Source organism: Mya arenaria, chromosome 3 (genome assembly GCF_026914265.1).
Source record: "Mya arenaria isolate MELC-2E11 chromosome 3, ASM2691426v1".
NCBI lineage: Eukaryota > Metazoa > Mollusca > Bivalvia > Myida > Myidae > Mya > Mya arenaria.
In genome coordinates, this window is record NC_069124.1 from 29,043,124 (window position 1) to 29,065,791 (window position 22,668).

General features: G+C 34.3%; 1 protein-coding gene across 1 annotated transcript; it reads right to left on the minus strand.

Moving 5' to 3' along the window:
* Positions 1–1,851: 1,851 nt before the first annotated feature.
* LOC128227216 (tyrosine-protein kinase receptor Tie-2-like) lies at positions 1,852–21,009 on the minus strand. The gene is made up of 8 exons (XM_052937525.1): positions 20,946–21,009; positions 19,773–19,884; positions 18,511–18,722; positions 12,751–12,966; positions 12,070–12,195; positions 10,350–10,481; positions 5,527–5,680; positions 1,852–3,807 (listed from the first exon to the last, which is right to left on the minus strand). The coding sequence occupies exons 3-8, from the start codon at positions 18,668–18,670 to the stop codon at positions 3,708–3,710; spliced, it is 888 nt and encodes a 295-aa protein (XP_052793485.1). The 5' UTR covers positions 18,671–18,722; positions 19,773–19,884; positions 20,946–21,009; the 3' UTR covers positions 1,852–3,707.
* Positions 21,010–22,668: the final 1,659 nt, after the last annotated feature.

Below are 22,668 nucleotides of genomic sequence, written 5' to 3' on the forward strand. Positions count from 1 at the left end.
CTATATCAAGTGTTTTCGTTGTAAAACAATTTGTTTACACGGCTGTCTTGAGATTAAACTGTATTTATTTAACAACGATTGTGACGAAAGTTATATTGTGATGTGTCACTCTTGTTTGCACGATATTGCGCGTGATTTAGATCTTGTGTAGTGGGGTGGGTGGGGGTCGAAAAACCTGATGAAATACTACTTGTTCGGCTTGGCTACCACGCAGAAACCTCTTTGGATGTTATCTAATAGTATGCAGGAAAAGCTTTATCACTGTAGTTTGAACGTTAAATGAACTACTTTAATACAGGCCAGAGACACTCATCACCACTGCCAATTCGGTGTCAGCTTCTTACATTTTCTGTTTTATATCGTAGTTTTATCAGGACAAAAAAGGCCAGTAAGTTGGCATACGTGTCGCCAGCTGTAATTCCTTTTACAGTAGTTTTGTCTTTAACTTGCCTAATACCATGTAGAAGTTGCCGTTCGTTTAAAGATGAAAGCAAAAAGAGTCGAAGCACTGAGAACAGTATTAATCTGTTATATATTGTATTAATATCATGGACGTTTTTTCTGAGGCCATGCAAAATAGCTAGCTGAAAAAAGCGTACATTTAGATATTTAACATCCCTTTCATCTCGAAATGGCGATACTTTGAACCTGTTTGTTCATGAAGTGTACTTTGAAACAGCTGAAATATTCTACAGTTATACAAAAACGAGCTAACTATAGCTTGGCCTGATGCAAAAAGGATCCACAATACACCTCAAAATGTTTTAACACAATACACTTTTAACAGCATATAATACAATGTTTGTATTTATTTAAACCTAATTTACTTCCCCAATGGTAAACGTCAAATCATCATTGATAAATACACAACATGCCATTGGCGAGATTTATGTTACTGCAAACCTAGCACGGATGTATCTGAACGTTTACAAATACTTCGGCTGAAATGTATGACAAACACTTAACAAAAACCTATCGCGTCATACGCCCTCAATACGGGACACACTGCGTATATATCATTTTGCGGAGAATAATGTCAACATCTGCAAGTGTCTATCTAGAGTGATTTGGTCCCTCTGTAAGATTTATTTAAATTTGGAAAGGAAAGTCATTTTGTGCATTGATACGAACAGGTTAAACACATCACATCTGATACAAAGCATTTGTTTCAATTGTTTTGTGCTTTAATTATTTTAATTATAACATAATATTGCAGCGGGTGTATTGATTTGGGTTACATCAACTGTCTCTGCTTTGGCTCACTGAAACAATCGTTGTTTTATGTAGTCCATGTTTCTTCGACTCCCCTTCGCAATGCAGAACAACAAATTCGTGCCTTCAGTGAATCTCGATAGTCAACTTACTTTATATAACATTAGAACTTATGTAAGCATGTGGTGAAAAACATTCAATTAGGACAAGTTGAACAGATGTACTACTAAGTTATCGTGTATTGTTGCCGATATAAGTAGTTTTTATATTAAACATTATCATGCATTGACACACCAATAGTATAAAACGCATACGGATAACAGGGATTTTCAGATTTGCATGTTGATCACTCGAATTAATTCAATCAAAGTAATGATATTTATTCCTATAATTGCAACTTAATTATGTTCCACGCTAGTAATATTGTTTTTCTCTAGAAATAAAAACACAGGAAACACCCAATAAGATTCACATTTTAATTGAAATTTGAAATGAAGAACTGGCTTCATCTATTCTACATATGCAAAACAGTAAATCATTGCGTAATCCATCAGTTAATATCAATTTTCCTCAATTGTTGTAGAAAACCTTCAGACTATTCCATTTTGCAAATTTAACAAATTAGTAGGTTCAATTTTCCAACATGTAGCTCAGAAAATACGGGCCCTGGGCTTTCAATAACACACATAAAGACAAGTGTTTATTGTCGGTGGTAAATGGTACGTTATAACTAAATCCATACTAACACGATGTTGTCAAGGATGCCCTCTCTATATTGAAGACTAAAATTGCTACTTCAAATTGATACAAGAAAACAAGTGATGCATAGCATCAAGTCGGGGCAATAAAATCAGAAGAAAAACGTGCATGTAGGTAACCAAAACAGGTTATTATTTCAATGATAACATTTTGGGTAAACATATGTCCGAAGGACATTATCATGGTTGATATTATTGTTACAATAGTTTAAGCCTAGAATTATAAATATTCTGGTTTTCCCAAGCTAATCCTCCAGTACAAACAAAATTACAACATAAATATATACACGTTACTTCGGAAACAATAGAGTCGATGGTCTAATACATGAATTTCAATAGTATGAAATTCACCTTTGTACCGGCATGTTATGTGAATTCAGGGCTTTATAATATTGTTTTTGTTTTTGTGAACACATTTTACTCTTATGAGTAGATAGAACGGGCATACAAAAATACTATACATTAAGAGAGAATTTTCTGGAATTCGTTCTTTCGAATGACATTTTCAAAACAAACAATTAAGCTCAATGTTAATTTTTCAAAACTCGCTTTTTTTACTTGTCGCCAATGGAGATTACTGCGTAGGAGTTTTAGAAACATATAGAATATTGTAATAGTACCGTGTAACCTTCATATAATTGGGGGAAAGTTTGTATTTCAAATAAAAAAATTCGAAAAAAAATCAGGGCTATTATAATTTATGTTTTCATTATCAATTAAAGTGTACATTTTTATAAAACACATTGAACATCACATTATATCGTTCAATGTGGAAAATATCGAAAGCATTGTTCTGCACTAATTATGTTTATGTCTTAGTGATGCACGTAATGTTTAGTTGCTATTCTTTGTTTTCAGTCTAATACCTCCACTCAGAGATAAGTCTTTCATAAATATCTCAGATTAAATATATTTTGATGGAACTAGAACTTGCTGACTTCCGGCTGATGCAATATTGAGTCCTTGAAATATAAAAGGTGTAAAAATAATCAAAGTGAGTAATTGTCTTAGGAGGAATGCGACATAACTTTTTATTTGTTTAAATCAATTTGGTTTGAAATAAATTTAAAGGAAATTTATGGTTGTCATATACGTGAAACGCTAGAAGAAGTACTTTGAAGTAGTGTGTGTGTTTTTTTAGGAAATTAAAAATAGTGTATAATCTTATGTACATGTAGATAAAGATAAGCTATGTATAGCTTTTACCGACAAATATTAATAAAAACAACAACAAAGTTTATCAAGAAACAAAACATGCAGCAATGAATTAAAAAGAAGCTATCATGTATATTTATACACTTACATAAATACATATTAATAACTTTTGGTAACATACGCAATACACAAGGCTCATGAAAGCATAACAACAAACATACATATTGAACAATGCAGTATACCAATTTGGCATTATGATTGAGTATAAAATGGTACCATTGACTTATTGTTATACATTAAACAGCGTAATTAAAGTCGACTCATGAACTTCCATTATGGGTATTTTGGTCATCAGAACTACATTGAAATACCAAATAACAGCTGTATAATTAACCAAAACATAAAGGGTTAATTTAAGTCAGCCTTGGATTTCAAATTTGATATAACAGTTTGCATGTAACTGAAAAACACAAATAAGAATGTACGTGTTATTAATGAACGCACAAAATATGTCGCAGTTCTGTTGAAAAAAAACTATGATTTTTATCGCATCCTCACACAGATAAAAGTTCTTGACACGCGTCAGTTCTGGATAGTCTGATAGATATGTTCATCGCTAGTTTGAAACTGTACTTCGTTCGGGCCTTCGTATGCGTTCCCCGTATTCACATAGTCGATGTCTCTGGAAAATATGAAAGTGTGCAATTTACAACCGTATCTTAACGAAACATGCTTGTCATTTACACTATGTTCTTTCCACAAAAATATGCTATGTAAAGTCGTTTGTATCTTAGTTCGGTTACGTGAAGATTATAATGTCGAATCCCAAAACGGAAAGGTTCTCAGACATAATTAGTAGAGTCAAAGACTCTTGTTTGGTCATACAATTAGATGGACTAGATCTAGTAATATGTTGTTATGGTTGTGAACTTGAATAAAATATAGGTCAATAAGGATTTAAAACTAGGAATGCAAACGAGTGGCAACATATCTGTATTCGAATATTCTGTAGATCTTTCGATCGAATATTCGATTACAAAAATGAATCTTTAAGAAATTGTAGTAAACTATCGTTATTCACTTTAGCCAGGGCAGTTTTTTTTCCTTCTTCGTAGATGGTACCCGGCTACATTATACTCCCCACAAGCGACGATACTTGTATTTTCCCCAAATTAAACTCTGAATTTAGCCATTTTCAGAAACAATCTCATCAAAAAGGAATTAGTTTTGAACAAACAAAAACTAAAATCGAATTATTTAAATTATATTGCCTTCTTATCTGTAAATAAAGATAGATCGCCGTAAATTTCTAGTTCAATGACGTTATGCGCCAACGGAAGATTGTTTTTACCGTCTGACGATCCACAATAATCGCTAGAGGGGTATCTAATTTTCGATATTCTGCAATACCTCGCAATCTCGTTCATTGGTCGACCTTAACTAAATAAAACTATGGAAAAAACAAACCAACTCCGAGCCTAGTAACAGATTTGAACGAAAACAAACGTGGATTTTGATTCATCTATTGTACAACAATTCAGGAAATTTATCCTTAAACGCTATACTTTACAGTTGCATTTCAAAGCACGAACGTTATATCGAAACAACTAGCAAATATCATCTTTACCATCACGGCGGTTCCAGCAGTATTGCACAGGTTAATTGGCAGCCAATAAACACATTGGTGTGAAGACCGATTCCGTAACTCCTTAATTGACATGGTCATTTAAATGTACCGAATATAATTGAAACTTGTTTGATGTCAATTGTCTCATAGCCAGCTATTCCAAAATTACGAGGACTGTTTATAGTACCCGACGACAGATCCCTTATTGAAATATGAAGCGCGTGCAGTGTATTGTCAACCCGTTCAAGCCTCTGGCATTACGGGACAACCGTTGAAATAACAACAAGATAAAAACACACTTTATACAAAACAACACAGTTGCAGACACAAGTAAAAACAAACCAACAAAATACAACGAATATTCCAATACTGATTTTGACATTCGAATACCTAACGTTCGATTGAATATTAGAATGCTAGTTTGCCTCCCTATGTTAAATACATTATTCTTTCCTCATAAAAAACGCTTATCTCATAAAGAATATAATTGTCATTAACGTGAAAATCATCCGATACATATACCGCGTCTCATGAAAGTATCCGATGTGAAATTTGAAATGAAGACTGTATTAAACTGCAAATGCATAATTCTGGTTCAGCTGAATTGCGTAGTTTTCATTTTTTGCATTATTTTGAAAATCATTCACATCATATAACCAACGTGTAAATGTATCTAGATGTAAATGTACATGTAATGTTTTGACATTTTATTAACTGTCTCCTGCATTATTACCACTATAAACTTAAAGATTCATCCAACGATATATTACTCACGGAATAACGTTAGTTGTGTCTTTTTCCTTTGATGCCGACTTGTATCTTCTATATCCAAGATTACAAGCAAATACAAGGAGAAGACATCCTGCTACCGACACTCCAGCCACCCCGGCAACCTCGTAAATGGTAAACATCCGCTCCTCCTTATAATCTGCAAGAAGCTTATTATCAATGATGATTATTTCACCCATATCTTTAGGCATGAACTACTTTGAAAATTTCCATTTTCAGAACAGCTTACATTTAATACTTTATAATTCTCAAGTCACTATTCCTTGTTGAAAGTAAAATCATACGACTAGCCACTTTGATGAGACGTTAAGCCGCGATTAACTTAAAACGACCTTTTAAGAACTGTGTCTACATACAATATGAAATAGGGAAATAAAGCAATAGTTGTGTGTTGAAGTTGTATAATATTTAGCCAGCTTAAAAGAGTTCAATTCAATGTTTAAATTGTTCGTCTACCGCAAAACTTCATGATCCAGCCGTCCGCACAGCTATTTCATGCACCATAATACATTATTACACCAATCCTGACATTGGTAGCTGTAGTTGCTGTGTCACTTGCGAATGTACGAGTCACCTGTACATTCTGTATTGAACTATAATACTATAAACGCTAGTGGTCAGCCAAGCAGCCAATCCCTGTATCAAAAACCTTTTGAGACAAGCCCAATAGCTGTTACTACATGAATCATCATAGTATGCAAAAACAATGGTAACCAGCCCAATTTCCATGACCAAAAAAGCTCAGCCCTGTATCAAATGAAATTACAGGAACCAGTGACGTAGACAGAAACTACTGGGACTAGTTGAACAGATTTGTCAGCAGAATTGTGACATTTTCGCGTAGGCCAGGACATTAAGTTGTGTCTGTCCATACAAGATGGGAAATAAAGTTACATAGTCCAGTAAGGATGTCTTTGTGACAGAACGACTTCTGTTGATAACTGAGCTTAGTATCGAGGAGGCTAGCATCGGTACAGATTGTGGTGGTCTGAAACCAGGATCATTTTAAGTTTGTCAGGACTTAGGGCTTTAACCAAAAACAATTGGAATACAATTATTGTAAATATTGAAATTGCAAGTTCTGCAGGATCTGATACAGCCGTAGACGTGGGATTTCTCTAGGTAAACGAACCGCATAAAAGTTATATATCTGTCATTCTATATTTATATTTAGAAAACTATATCTTATTGAATTATTGACCAAATAAGTAAGAACTGTGTTGTTATATTATTATTTTATTTGAAATTATTTGTCATATACTTATTTAACTTTAGGTAGTTTGTTAATACATGTAATTGAAATTATCTTTTAAGTAAACCGGCTTTCCGGTAGAATGTTGGCAGCATAGCAGACGTAAGTCGTTTTAACCATATAAATAATTAACTCGTCCAGGATTATGAAAATGCGACAGTCAGTGTGAGTCCTTTTCTGTCCACTTTCAAGGTAACTTTAAATCAGTTAAGTGTTAGTCGACGTTCGAAGTTTAAATTGGTTCTTGACTTTTTGCTGTCAATTATTGAACACAGGTAATTGCTATCTATGGGGTAGAAAATCACCAGAAACTGGATATCTATAGAGTTATTCCGGTGCAGGTATTCAGTTACAAGGAGCATAGCGATCAAGTATGGTAAGATGAGATTTTGGCTATTGGTATAAGATCTTTGGAGCATGAAACCGGGTTTCTACGCTGGACACGGATCATTGCGGTCTGTGTTTGATGACAAGATCCCAAGTGTGTGAAGTCGGATTGAAAGGCCCCAGAGATGTGGCATATTTGGGTGTTTTCTAGTGTGTCAGTTCAATAAAAACAGTCACATATACCATTGTTATCTAGTCGTGTGAAAGTTGGTGAGGTGTTTGAAAACCCCAGTCAAAGCTTCCATAAGTGAGGGTCAATTAATTGAAGCTTATCACACCAATGAACAAGAGTGAATATTTTAATACTTTTAGTGCAGCATTAAATTATTTTCTAATCATTAGTTCAAAGCAATGTATCATGATTAAAAAATAAGACCGATTTGTATACATGTATTAAGGTATATGACCACGTTCCTTCAAATCATATGAATGTCGGCCAATTTTGATGAAACTTGGAACAAACAATTGTCAATGATTCTTCTTTAAAGAAGTGTATTTATTGAAAAGCAATATAGTTCTGTGACTTAAATAAGTAACAGAAGTTTAAATTTGACAAACAGAACCGACTTAAGGACTTTAGATTAGAGTGATCAGCCTAATTAATGTCGGAAAAATAATGATCCAAACTTGAGTGGGGGGGTCTTAAAAAGCAAAAAAAGGCTCTATTTAAACAACGTTGCTATAGTATGAATGATAACAGTTACACATCGGTCCAAAATTGTTGTCCACTAGAGGAAATCATGAGACAATACATTTCGACTTATGAACACTTGTGTCATGGAAACGTAAACTTAAATTTAGATAAAATCTTAAATATTTTTAAGGGGAAAACCACGTTTAAACTAAATTATATGTTTCAAGAGAGTCAGCTGCGCTCCTACTCTGCGCCCCCTCTAACGTTACCAGTGCCTGAACACTTCCACTTTATTTCAAGGATTTTTTAGAGAATAAAAAGTTTAAATATTTAACAGAAATGATATAATACTATTACGCCACTATTCCGGATTTGAAAACTTAACCGACAGAAATGTATTATGTGAAACAGATTTTCAATTGACAGTGCATCCGCCATTGTATATATCTTACCATCCTACCTTCTTGATTTATGTATTATCCTTGTGAGGGTAGCTATTTGAATTTCTGCTGAGGTATTCATTCATAACAACGATAATAAATTGTTAACCTTGTAAAAAACCGATATGTGCTCTCCGCAGTGAGACCACATTCACATTAATAGACGAAAACATTTCAGTACTTTCACACTTTTGATCTATCTGGAAATTATATCCAGGCTTGCATCCAAGGATGCACATCCCGCTGACATGGTGACACTCTTCAGCAATACAATGTTGACTGCAATTCCTAGAGCAGTAGTCGCCATGTCTGCCAGTGGGACATTCTTAAACACATGAAATAACCTTGTTTTTGGTAGGTTTTGCGAATTGTGTTCAATTTGTATATTCTAACTGAATTTCCGCGAATTATGTCGCCTGTCGGGAGCGCCCAATGTTGTCGAACAAAAGGCAATAGGAGTCATCTATTGACAATAAACGATGTAATGTCAAGTTCAGGGACAAGTCATGCACAAGTAAATGATCGGAAAACGTGCTGTATCATATGCGAATACATTGAGATTATTTTGTCCGGCTTCGTGCTCGCGTACGTCGTTCTCATCGTAAGCGTCACAATTTTTCAACCAATAACATTTCAATGTCTTTTATCTCCTTAGAGTGTATACGCTTAGTATAGTTGATGACGCGGACAACGACACAAAAAACTTTCTTCTTAAATGACACCATCTTATCAGATTGCAGGAAATTCAAATTGCGTCAAATATGTATAAATGAACTAGTAGTTAAAACAAGCAAATATTATTAATCTAACAGTAATATACCAGTCTCGTAACTGCTGTGTCCCTGTAACATTTTTTAACGGATACAACTTACAAGACCATGTCCTAACAACCATGTGACCACTTATAATTTACCACTCCTGTCGCCAAAGCAGCACTAATTCAAGAAAGGACTTTTCTGCACTACAACCGCATTCAACTAACAGGAAACAGTCTACACACAGATTGAGAGGGGAGGTTATGCTTACACCGCTTGTCTCGACTAGAATGCTGCGTTTGATTTGGTATGGCACGGGTGCCTATTTCACAAACTTTAACTGTTGGGGATATGTCGAAAATTGTTGCACATAATAATACATGCATTATGTAGTATAAAAGTTCGCAAACTGGTGTTCATAAAATGTCATAAATATGAAAGATTAGTTCGACAGGGAGGAATTTTGTTGCTGGTTTCTATTTAGTGCACAAGTATTTGAAATGATAAATGATTTGACATAATATATACATCATGTTAACAGGTTTATGCTTAAAATGAGCTAAATTTCAATTCTTATATTTTTTTACACAGCCTTGCTAAATTCAGGTAAATAAAGCGTAGTCCTGTTTTAGACATTTGACAGTGAACTATTTATGTACAAATGTTACTCTTTTTAGATTTAAAACGCCTAAACTTTAGCCTTTTGTCTTGCCTTCGATCAAACAGGTTTATTTTTTTGCATCTTGTGAGAAACACAGGCCCAGTATGTTTTTGGTTATGTAAACTCTTTGAAGTGTATGTATGTCCAAGTACATTTATCGCAAAAACAATTATGTAAGAAAGTCTAATTGTATATTTAAAATTAAGCACGAAAAATCACTATCAATTTGCATATCCCATACTTATTTAAAAGAACCAATATGTTTAATTAAAGTTAACTTATCAAAGCGTTTTTTTTTATCCATATAACATCTCTTAACTCTTTTTACATTTTTGACCCACAGGATGATGACAAAAGTGCATTTATCACAGTTACAAACACTCCACAAAACCGAAAGAAAATTATAAATTTAGTGCTCATTTATTGTGCCCAAAACAGGTACAATTTGTTTAACGGCATACACGCTCATTATATGCCCAATGAATGACAGGTTTTTCAGGTTCCCATTTTATAGTTCAGAGGTATCCCAAAAAAGGAAGCCATCAGTCCGACAAAGAAAGGATGTAGTTCCTTTCATGTGAAACGTAAAAAGACTTGTAGTGCGTGTGTGTGAGTATGTCGATTTCAAGCCCGTAAGAAATAGGTAAAACAGGCGATTAGAATACCAATATTCCAATACCTTGGTCACATTTATCTCCAGTGTATCCTTCTGCACAACCATCCGTGCAATAGCCATCAGTTTTGTTACATGGTTGCTGCTTACATTGCCCACACACTTGTTTGCAGTCATCGTAGAACCCAGAATGGCATGCTAAAAGACATTGAATTTGATATGTAAATTAGTTGTTCACATAATTATAATGGATACATGCTGTTTTTAACATCAACCACTCCGTTTTGTTAAATTAAAACAAAACTTTGGGATCCAATTAAGGGTTTTGGTTTATATTTGTACATCTATATGATATAATTATTATACTGATTTACAATTAAATCAAAAATAAATATATTTTTTTAGTAACTGTGTTATTATAAGACATACAAACGATCAGTTTTGCCTCAGAAAAACATCCGGACTCTTGGGGCCAGATTCTCTCTAGGAACTCGTTTTGTTATGTTTTACAAACAAAACATATATTGCAAATATATACGTATTAAGAAACAAAAAATGCGATTTGAAAACATAAAGATTTAAGAGAGAAACATTTTAGTGTTAATATATGACATTTTTATTAGATCTCCAGTGTTCAAAATGTTCTTAAACCGTAGCGACCTATCAGTGGTTTCAATCAAGAAACAAAGTAGTGATTTATAGTGTTGTAGTGGAATTAGCGACCTGTCAGTGGCTTCAATCAAGTAACAAAGTAGTGATTTATAGTGTTGTAGTGGAATTTTAAAGCTCTGCGCGAACATTCACAACTTGCAATGTTGAACAGTCATACTAATCGGAATAAATGTATATCTCTTGCTAAAAGCAATATATATAGAGGTCGGCAAATTCGTTTATTAAGTATGCTTCGCTTTAGAAAGTTTTCTCAAAATTGAAATGCATGCATTAAATATACAGCTTTTACACATAACGTTTACAAAGTATGGTTGGTGCACACAAAAACTTACAACATGTAAATGTTTTATGTTTTATTCAAAATAATGCGGACCCCTTCTCGTTATTATCAACACTTACAAAAAATGGAACAAAAATAATTTTGGAGTTGCCAAGAATGACTTACTTACATAGTTAAGATCAAGATCTATCAAGAAAACGGTACCCTGATTCATCATTTTATAAGACTTGAGTTGTGAAACATGCCATACCAGTACCAATCAATGCTGGCTTTTTAACAAAATCATTTATTCATTATTCGTATGTTAGATATTTGTCAAGGTAATTGTTTTTGTTTTGATTTCTTATGACACCACTTTTAAACATGGCCTTCAAAATGTTTTGTAAATTTAAAGTGGGCAGATCTACTAATGAAAAATCCCTTTTCAGAGTATATTGTTTATTTTAAATATTTATATGAGCTTGTTTGTGAAGACAGTTGAAAGCTAATTTGAATATCTCTCGAGACCAATCCTTGATATAAACCAATACTGGGGTCTATATATAGCTATGCGGGAAGGTCTCTACAGTTTGGATCGAACCCAAACTATCTTCAATGAGAGTAATACACCTATACCATTGGACCTCTCTAATAAACTAGATCGCTCATACCCACAAATGTTTAAACCGTTTTATAATTAATAAAAATTCATTGATGCTGACGTCCTTTGAATCATTAACGGGTGAAACTTTATAAAAGTGTTATACAATAAACATTTATAATAATTAATGTTAAAAATTGTTGCCGAAAATGATGTACAACATACTGATTATTAAGAGACTTTTGCAAAATTACCAGTTTCACATGTAGGTGGCTTCCAACCGGGCTCACATTCGGTGCAGTGACCAGAAATAACTTCACATTGGTTCTTACAATGACATCTTCGCAAACACATGTCACCGAAATATCCTGACGGACAGTCTGTCATAATTTAAAAACAGTTGTTGTATTTTTAAATTGCATTGATACTAATTTGTGTATTTGAAGAAACACGATGAAGCCGAGACATATCATGGCATGCATTTAAATCAATGCTAATGCTGATATTAACCACAGTTGTGCTACATTGATTTGCGAGTATATTGGCAATGATTTAATTTTGTAGTTGGAAAAAATAATGCCTTTACTTTCGACGATCAAACTTGCATAAATAATAATGCAATTCATAATGAAAAAAAACAACAGTTGATAACTGATTGATTCTTAATTAAAACATGAGCCAAAATTAGTATAACTGATTGTTTTTGGAGTAGTTATTAAAAAAAAGTTTTTCATATTTACAATTTTAAAGTCAAACGAAGCCTTTTTAGGCTCTTATCCAACCTGTCGATACACAAGCATATGCAAGGTCCTTTAATATATAATTAATTAGTTTACGACATTCATGTCCCGCAAATAATAGTAGTAAAAATATGACATTCACATCTCACAAAGTTGTCTAAAGCAAAGATTTGATTATGACATTTAATTTCTTACTTGCTCCGAATACTTCTACTTCACAAATAGTCATCACATTATTTGCATCATCTTTTTTTATGTTGATATACTGGGCAACCCGAGGAGCGTGATTAAACTGCACGAGTAACCCAATAGTATTCGAATCAGGCAAGTGAACAATTGTTCCACTGTTTGTTTCCATCGTATCGTTACTTATATAAGCAGCAAGGCTTTGACTTTGCTCTCTTCCGAAACCTGTAAAAAAAGATGTAATATAGTTGCCGCTTTCAGCCTGTTCCGTGTTCGAATCGGCGGTCTCGGTGTCTAACCCGGCCGAGGGGGACTAATATCCTGTGGCAAGGTCCAATAATAAACATAAAAGTACACAATGAATACGAGGGGTGTTCGGAAAGTATTTGTACACAATTCTATAAACATACATAGCTCATACACCTTTTATTTATTTTCAGAAGCAAAATTACAAAAATAAAAGAACAGAAGATCTGTTTCGTAATATTGGACACAATGCATTTGTCAATATTTCTCAATATATTTATCAAAGTACTTCATACACTTCTCGTGTCTGCGAACCCAAATTTTAAAGCAGATGTTGAAGACTTCTGCTGGTATTCTCCTTAAACACTCCCGAACAACATCTGGCAAAGCTTTGACGTCGTCGAAAACTGAGCCTCTCAACTCATTCTTGATGATGCGAAAAATCCCAAAATCACATAGTTAGGTCCGTAGATACGGGGGATGTTGTATAGTTTTGATATCTAATCCAGCTAGTGCTGTCTTACTAATGACAGACGTATGTGGTTGTGCGATGTCATGGTGAAGATTTGCCGACAATTACATTACGTAAAAACATTATTAAGTATAACATATAAAACTAATTTAAACCTTTGAATAATAGATGGCTGTCATCGTCATCCCAGAGGGTACTGCGTGGTTTAAGATGACGCCCTGCATTTCGAAAAATAAGATTGACATCATTTTTTTCGCAGATGTCCTCGCGAAAGCTTTGGTAGGTGTTTGAGTCTCCCACACAGAACTGTCCTGTTTAGTTTCGGGGTCATAAAGACTAACCCACGGTTCATCAGCAGTGATGATGGATTCTAGGAATCTGTTACCATGGTTTCTGTATTTTTTCAGAAATGTGTTACTGCCAGCAACTCGTTGTTGATATTGCTGGACAGTGAGAACACATAAAATCCAGCAAACATAAACCTTTCTCATGTCTGGCTGCGTTGTGATTCAATCATGAACAGATGCAGTCCCATGTCCAAATTTCAATGCGATATCCCAAACAGTTAATCTCCGGTCAGCTCTCAGTTATTTGGAAACTCTTAGCTTTAATTAGACTATAATATAGCTATTGTTGCAAAATGACCTTTTGGGAAAAGTAACCATAGTCTGTAAGTGGTCTTTACCCAGGCAAGAGCACACTTCAGGATCTCGATACAACATTTCGTCTGTCATCTTGTGTTCCTTAAAATTGTCTGCCCCTGATTCTTGGTCAGAAAACCCATTTATTCACCGGCCACGTGACTTGCCAGACATTACGTCCCAATTTTGTATCGGTTGATACCACACTCTCCCATTTGCTATTATTAAGGAGGGGGATTCCAGACGTTTTCTACTGGACTGAGCCCAGCTTGACTGATTCTTTGAATCCATGACTTGCTTTGAAGGATACAATATTTGAACCCCAGGGAAAACCTTTGTGCTTAGGTTGGCATAGCTAGGGATCTTAGACGGAGAACTGGCCAGGTACTTTGATGCTTCAGACAAAACATCAAAGAGTATCTGTCTTATTACAGAGAGACCTCTGTATTAGATACTTATGATCACCACTACTCATATGCCCAGCCAGAAAGAGAACTTGCAAGACTAGCTTGAGACTTCAGACGAAATCTCAAAGAGCATTTATCTTAGTACAGAGACCTCTGCAGTAGTTACTAATGAGCACCAGTACTCATCAGCCCAGCCAGACCTCTAGATTCTAAACACAACATATTTGTCTTGGATAATTTGCCTAGAAATTTCAAAAATAGGTAATCAATGAATAAACACCAATTGGTATTTATACTTCAAGAGGCAGAAGGTCTCTATCCGTGTGATATATAAACTTTTGAGGAATTATACTCCTACTCCGGAGTGAGACAGAACGTCTCATTGAGTTTAAGAGCTTATTTTTGGTATCTTATGGAAAACCTACTAAGATAAATGAGTTTTGTGACACACACCAAATTGCTCATAGACCAGGAGAACCCTGATACACACCGTAACTCGGGCAATTGATTGCATTTCTACTTGCATCCAAGTGCAAACTATAATACATGATACATATTAAGTATATATAGTTATCATTGCTTCCAAAAAACTCAAGATGGATTATAACCTGATCTATACAAATAAAACAAGGGTGATGATTTAATGTATAATTCTCCTGCATATAGGGGAAAAGGTATACCGAAGCCGGTGTATTAGACTTTTGGAGCCGCCCTTGGCACTAGAAACTGTTTAGCCCGAACAACGTATTCACATCCATCGAACAATGTATCAAAGATCCAACTCACTTCACAGAAAATACTTCGTCGATTATCGATCTTTTATTTGTTTCGAATTCCAACGACATAGTCCATAGCGGCGTTGGTGAGCCATTTCTTGAGCAAAACACTCGCTTCCACTGTCCTATTTTTGGTATATTTAAATTCCAAAAACCAATCAAAAAGACTATTCGTCGTCGTATATGGAAATATGACAATGGGAATTATATTCAACTTTGTCAAAGGCTTTCAGATACTGATTGGTCATTAGTTCGTAGTCCAAGCATTGATTGTTTCACATCTTCTCTTACTAAGACTGTTGTTGATCATGCTCAGGAGTGTATTCCTAATAAAGAAATATATATCCATCCCTTTGAACCTCCCTGGATAAATGCAGATATTAAACTAAAAATACGACAGCGGAAACGCGCTTATAAAAGGGTCAAACTCACTAATAATCCAATGCACTGGGCCAGATTTCGTGGCTTGAGAAATGAAGTCGTCTCTCTAATCCGGAGCTCAAAATTGAAATATTTTGATTCACTTGCTCCGAAACTTAAATCTGATCAACTCACTTCGAAAGATTGGTGGAAGACTCTTAAATCATTTATCTCTCCGCAGACATCTCGGGAAATTCCCCCGCTAATTAACCCGCTTAATGATGAGTGTGTTGCAGACAATAAAGGCAAGGCTGACATTCTAAATGATTATTTCGTTCTTCAGACTTATGTTGACGACTCATCACATGTATTACCTCGGGTTGATTTAGCTTTCAATGATAGAAAACTTGATTTAATTGTTATCATGCCTTCAGAGGTAAAAGATGTTCTGCGTAGTCTATCAATTGGAAAAGCATCTGGACCCGATGGCATTGATAATCGTGTTTTGCGAGAAGCTTGTACAGCACTTAGTCAACCTTTATGTGATTTATTAAACGCTTCGCTCTGTTCTTGTGTTGTTCCTACAAATTGGAAATGTTCAAATGTTTGTGCTGTGTTCAAAAAGGGAGCTCCTTCGGACCCTTCTAAGTATCGACCAATATCTCTTTTAAATACAATGGAGAAGGTTTTCGAAAGAGTTGTATTTAAACATGTATTTAACTTCCTTCGAGACACACATTTCTTTACCCGATATCAATCTGGTTTCCTTCCAGGGGATTCTACCGTAAACCAACTTACCTACTTATATAATAGCTTTTGTCAAGCTCTCGACTCTGGTCTCGAAATAAAAGTTGTTTTCTTTGATATAAGTAAAGCATTTGATAAAGTTTGGCATCGTGGTCTTCTCTTTAAACTCAAAAGAGCTGGCGTGTGTGGTAGTTTATTATCTTGGTTCGCCAACTACTTAGAAAACAGACGACAACGCGTTGTTATTCCTGGAGCATCATCTGACTTAAAATCAATTAAAGCAGGTGTTCCACAAGGATCAATTCTGGGCCCTCTTTTATTCCTTGTTTATATTAATGATATAGTTAGCGAAATTGATTCGTCTATACCTTTTTGCTGACGATACTAGTCTATTTGTTATAGTGGATTCCCCACAGACGGGGGCTGTTCAATTACAGAGAGATATTGATAAAATAATTCTTTGGGCTGAAAAGTGGCTGGTCAAGTTTAATCCAAACAAATCAGAATCAATGGTTATTTCTCGAAAGAGGAACAAACCAATACATCCCTCTCTGTACATGTTTGATATCGCTATCCCTGTAGTGGAATCACACAAGCACCTTGGTATTTTCTTTTCTGATGGAGGAAATTGGCATTCTCATATTAACTATAATATTGGAAAGGCTTGGTCTAGAGTCAATATCACGAAACGACTCCGTTATCAACTTGATAGGAGGTCTCTTGAGGTCACCTATCTATCATTCATACGGCCAATCTTGGAATACGCTGATGTTGTTTGGAGTAATTGTACTCAATATGACAAGGATGAACTTGATAAAATTCAAACTGAGTGTGCACGTATTGTTACTGGTTGTACTCGACTTGTTTCCCTGCGACTTCTTAAGATCGAATCTGGTTGGGAGGATTTAAGTTCTCGGCGAGAAAAACACAAGCTTCTTCTTTTTTTCAAAATGAAAAATGGTCTTGCACCAGATTACCTTTCTGACCTCGTTCCACAAACAGTAGGCCAAGCCTCGTCAAGATTGTTAAGAAACTCATCACACATATCTAGCATTCGTACAAATACTTCACTTTATATGAATTCTTTCCTACCTTCTACTATATCTGCATAAAATAATCTCCCAGGCGAAGTAAAATTAATTGACAGTGTTTCTGGATTTAAAACTTATATGAAGTCGGATGTCCCAAAAACGAATGATCTTTTTTATTATGGTAAGCGCCGATTACAAGTCTTGCACACACGTCTTCGCAATGAATGCAGCTCATTGAATCATCACCTGTTTGTTAGAAATATCGTGCCATCTCCCCTCTGCTCGTGTGGAATTCAGGAAACATCTTATCATTTTCTCCTAATTTGTCCTCTTTATACAGATCAAAGGCGAATAATGCTGTCTTCTGTAGAAGAGCTGACTGAAGTAACTGTTCATAACCTACTTTATGGTGATGAAACTCTTTCAGAAGATCAAAATAAGATAGTGTTTGATGCTATTCATCTGTTTATTCAATTGTCCAAACGATTTGACTAGTTATCCAACATTTGTATCGAATTCAGACTAAATTTGTAATGTCATTCATAGTACTAAGCTAAGTAGATTGCTTGACACTTGAAGTGTTTTACCTAAACCAAGCACCTAACCTTTCCTTCTTCAACTCTATATTTCTCCGTTTGAATTCAATTAACGATATGGTGTGATACTAGTAATTAAGTAACCGTGTTATCATATGTCCCAGATATAGTTCAACATTCTATTACTTTATATTCATCGTTATGATTTTCATTTTGTCATCTATATAGAGATTATATAATGTCCGTCACTTAAAAAAGCACTCTACAAATTGTTTGGAGAAGAACATTATAAGATTAATTTATCTTTCGTTCTCATCCGTTTCATAACATTTGTACTTGTATTTGATTTACATTGTATTTGACATGTATTGATGAATAAAATATGTTTAAACTAACGTATTCACATAAGAACTAATAAAAAAACAGGCTTTCGTACATACTGATTTTCAAATTAAGTTATTCAATGGATTTCTTTTTTTACAAATCCGATCAATTAAGTGATTTTGTGATACACTTTACATGCTTACAAATTAAATGACTAACTTATACGTACCATCACGACCGATGACTTTTATGGAACCAATCAAATGCTTGGATCCAAAATTCATTTCCCACCACCGAGGTATTTGACGAACAGCTGTAGCACTGCATGTGCAACGAGATTCAGATTCATGGAAAATTATTTCACCGTCGAAGGCTTTTTCTGCTGGCATGTACGGTATTGTGACGACTGATTTGCGCTTCCTTTCACTCGATTCCCGGTCGCTAGAAAAAAGAAAGCAGGTCGTTTAGTTAAAAACATCAACCCGGTTAGTGATCACTTCGCTTTGTAACAGCAGCAGAAAAAAATAACATTGAATTTTACCGAGAAACGTTTTAATATGAGCTTTTTATGATTCATCTAAACGTGCTTTGGAATATATTAGTTGCCATTACCACGGATAAGTACTAATACGTTTAGTGTTTCCGTCTTTGACAAAGAGACAAGTGATCACTCTTTTCAATGAAGTCATTTAGGGCTAATTTAGCATGTTTGGAATATCTTCAGAATTCGTTGTTTTTCGCATACTTCCCAAAGGGATCAAAATTTGTCGGTTCAAGAACTATAAAAAAAATACAATTCACTGTGCTTTGGAAGTTGTTCTTTTATACAGCATATACCCACTTAGCTATGGTATTTATTGTTTCATTCAACTTAGTGTGAAGTGCAAGTAACCACAACGATGGTTAAAAGGTTATTTAAACGTATGCTATGCCACTCTTGTTATCATGAAGTTGCTCAATTTTTCGGTATTTGTTTCTTAATAAACCTCAGCTCAAATTTCAATCAGCGATATTAATCAGCTTTTGTAAATTACGCATTCATATTCTCTTTCTAACACAAGGTTGTAAGGTCTACGAATAATACTATGAATTGATACTAGTCGATATCAATTGTAAAATAATCCCTGTTTAGAGGAACATGGTCAAGGTCTCAAACGACAAGGAACTAGAGACACAAACGTATAAATAACACATACACAAATACAAACACAAAAATACAGAACGAATACGCATCAAGACAGCTTAATTGATAAAAGATAGGAACGTCCTCTTGGAACAGTTAGTTAATCACAGATTGAATGGAAACCAAATCAACTGGGGGTTTAAATTAGTATGTATTGTCATAACTTCACACTTGGCATGTAAACGCATTTCTTCTGATCGCAATTCAAGTCTAAATTGATAAAATCCATTTACACATTTTTTACTTATGTAGACTTTAAACTTGTATCAATTAAAGTGAAATACGAGTTTAAAAGGTAAAATATTTACCTAATACCGAAACATTGGTCAAACTGTTTAAAATCAACAAAACAACCAGCCTGTTGAGTTCCCTGCACATTTTTTCTCTGTAAAGATATCGTATTTAAGGTAAGGCAGCTGTCTGAAAAAAAAAAACAAATGGTACAAGACTATGTTACATAATCTTGTACATAAATGCAAAACAAACACAATTTAGTAAGGCATTAAAAGGATAATGGGAATTAATTTTCCAAATGAGCTTATTTTATTTGTGGTAAAAAATCAACAATATGAAGCCTTATTTACATTTACTAAATACGTTACCTTTTTGTTTCAATTTAGTTTCTGCATTATGTAAACTGTGATTAACATGTCATATAACATGACCCAGGATTGGAAATAAAATTTATCTTAACTTTATTGATCTTGTCATTCATTAGGGCATCTGTTAATTGTAATGATAAATATACTTGTATGGAATACAATTTAACATTTAAATTAAAAAAAAAAACGGCGCAATGCAAGGAAACCAGGTTTTCAATGATTGACAATAGAATTGCAGTCTTCATTGCAAGATTCAGTTTTACCCGTTATATTTCTATTTTGAGCAACAATTGCCTTCACCCGAAGGGCCCCAAACGCAATCCAATGAAAGTTCGCCTCATCTCTTCCTAAGTACTCAGTTTAGTATAGATATGTCAACAGTAATGTAACAGAAAGGTCTCCATAATCGTTTCCTAAATACTGACATAAGTCAAGATATGCCAGCCCTATCTAAAGATATTCAGTTTCAACCGTTTCTCTATTTTTAGTGACAGCGACCTTGGCCTAAGGGAACGTAAACGCCATCTCTATATCCAAAAACTCTTCCTTAATACCGAGTTTTGTCAGCATGTCAATTCTGTGAAGTTAATTGTTTCTGTGCACGGCACAGTTTTCGTAAACTATTATCGTCAAAGATTCAAGCATTGCTTATCTTGTTTATTGTAACAAAACTGTAATATTACCTGTTTTCGAAAAATGTCAAAGTATCAGCAAATTAGTAACCGGAAGAAATATCACATATTACTTTGTCAGTCCTCAGGTGTTATAAAAAAGGGATGTTTTAAAAAACTGTCCTTTAAAGATGATGTTTTTACTAATAAAGGAACTTAGTATATACATACAATTATGATGTGCTTTTAAACATAGAGCCGATCGTACCTGAAATCCAACTGCCAATAAAACAAAGAGATCCAATAAACACAATACAAATTGCTGTTTCCGATCCTTGTGTTATACCATTCTCAAGTGTATTGTGGTTATCTTTTAGCAAATGTTTATGTAGATAAATTATGTTGCAAACTAATCATTTATAAAGAAAACTATTTTCTGCAGTATATTTCTAACTTTCATAATTAATTTCAAGTTCTGTATTCCTCGTATCTGTACACGTCACGATTTTAAATACGAAATGCACGTATTATTATAGCAAACTAAATGTTATGTATTACCTCAGCTTTATCTATGAATCTTCAATATCAATCTAATTAAGTTCAGGATCTTTTCTTGTTAAAGAGCAATTATAAATTATCTATTCCACTGTATATATCGTAAATCAATATACTTCAACAAGGAAGTTGGCGCCTTTTAAATGAATTATTACAAACCTGCTAAATGCCACCATGCATATACCAGCTTATCAGAGAGAATATCATTCATGATAATAAAGTTATAAATTTGACAAGTATTTAAGCAATGGACATGACTACGAACAAAACTTTCAACATCCAATACCCATTGAAAACATTACTCACCAGTACATAAAGATTGACACATATTTCTCAGCGTAATAAACTGACGATGCCACTTAGTTTTTTCAAGAGTTTGAAGCGTATATAACGTTGATGAAAATTAATTTTGACTCACCAAAAGCTAAGGCACCTTTTTTCACACTACAAGAGTACATGAAGCAGAGCGTCAGAGTGAACCGACAATGCACACAATAATAGTCTACAAAAAACATCCTATTGTTTGTTACAAAGCTGAAACTTTCCATATAGACATAACACGAACGATCGCCTATCAAATTTCAAGTTCGTTTTCCAATGACAACATAATTTTTTAACAACGATAAGAGTTTAGCTTTTGAGCATCATTGGAATGTTGTGGATAGTTTGTCTAAAATATGCGTAAAATATAATTAAAAGTAATATTATCAAAGTTGTCTGCATTTCAAGCTGCAAAAACTTTACACTTATGTTCCATATGGTTAAGGTATAAGGAAGGACATTTTCCGTTTATTTCTTTAAAATTGGTTTGCAGGTGTAAGGCGTTTTAATCTCATAGAAACCAAACTATTTATATAATATTATATAGATGACATTTGTAGCAGACAAAATATGTTCGAGCAACAATGACAACTTAGATGTTGATGTGACATGCAAATCTGTTGCAGACAGCAAACGAAGACAGAACAAAAGTCAGCAGTTCTTGTACATTGCAGTTTCATTTTATTATTCCGAAGCTATTGATACACATTTCCTTCACACAGCAAAACGTTTTGACATTTTTCAAGCTATCTGTGTCTTTTCAATTCGAAAAATTACAACGTAAAAAAGTATTATATACGGAATAATATAATTCGAACATGACCAATGGATATAACATTCATTGAAGATTTTAACATGCCCGATTGTGTAAACATATAACAAAACCCCAACAAAGTACAGTCCCGTCGTTGATTCCCGGCTTGCGGGCGTATACCAATTTCAGTCATCGATTTAAAGCAAAAAGAATAATTACGTGTTTACTCTTATTAACATGTTATTAAACTGTATCCGTTGTTGCGTTTGTTATGAAGCTATAAGTCATTATTTATTTTTGTTGCAAAATGCTAGACTAACAGTACAACATAATTGTATAGTTTTTGGGAGAAAAAGAGAAA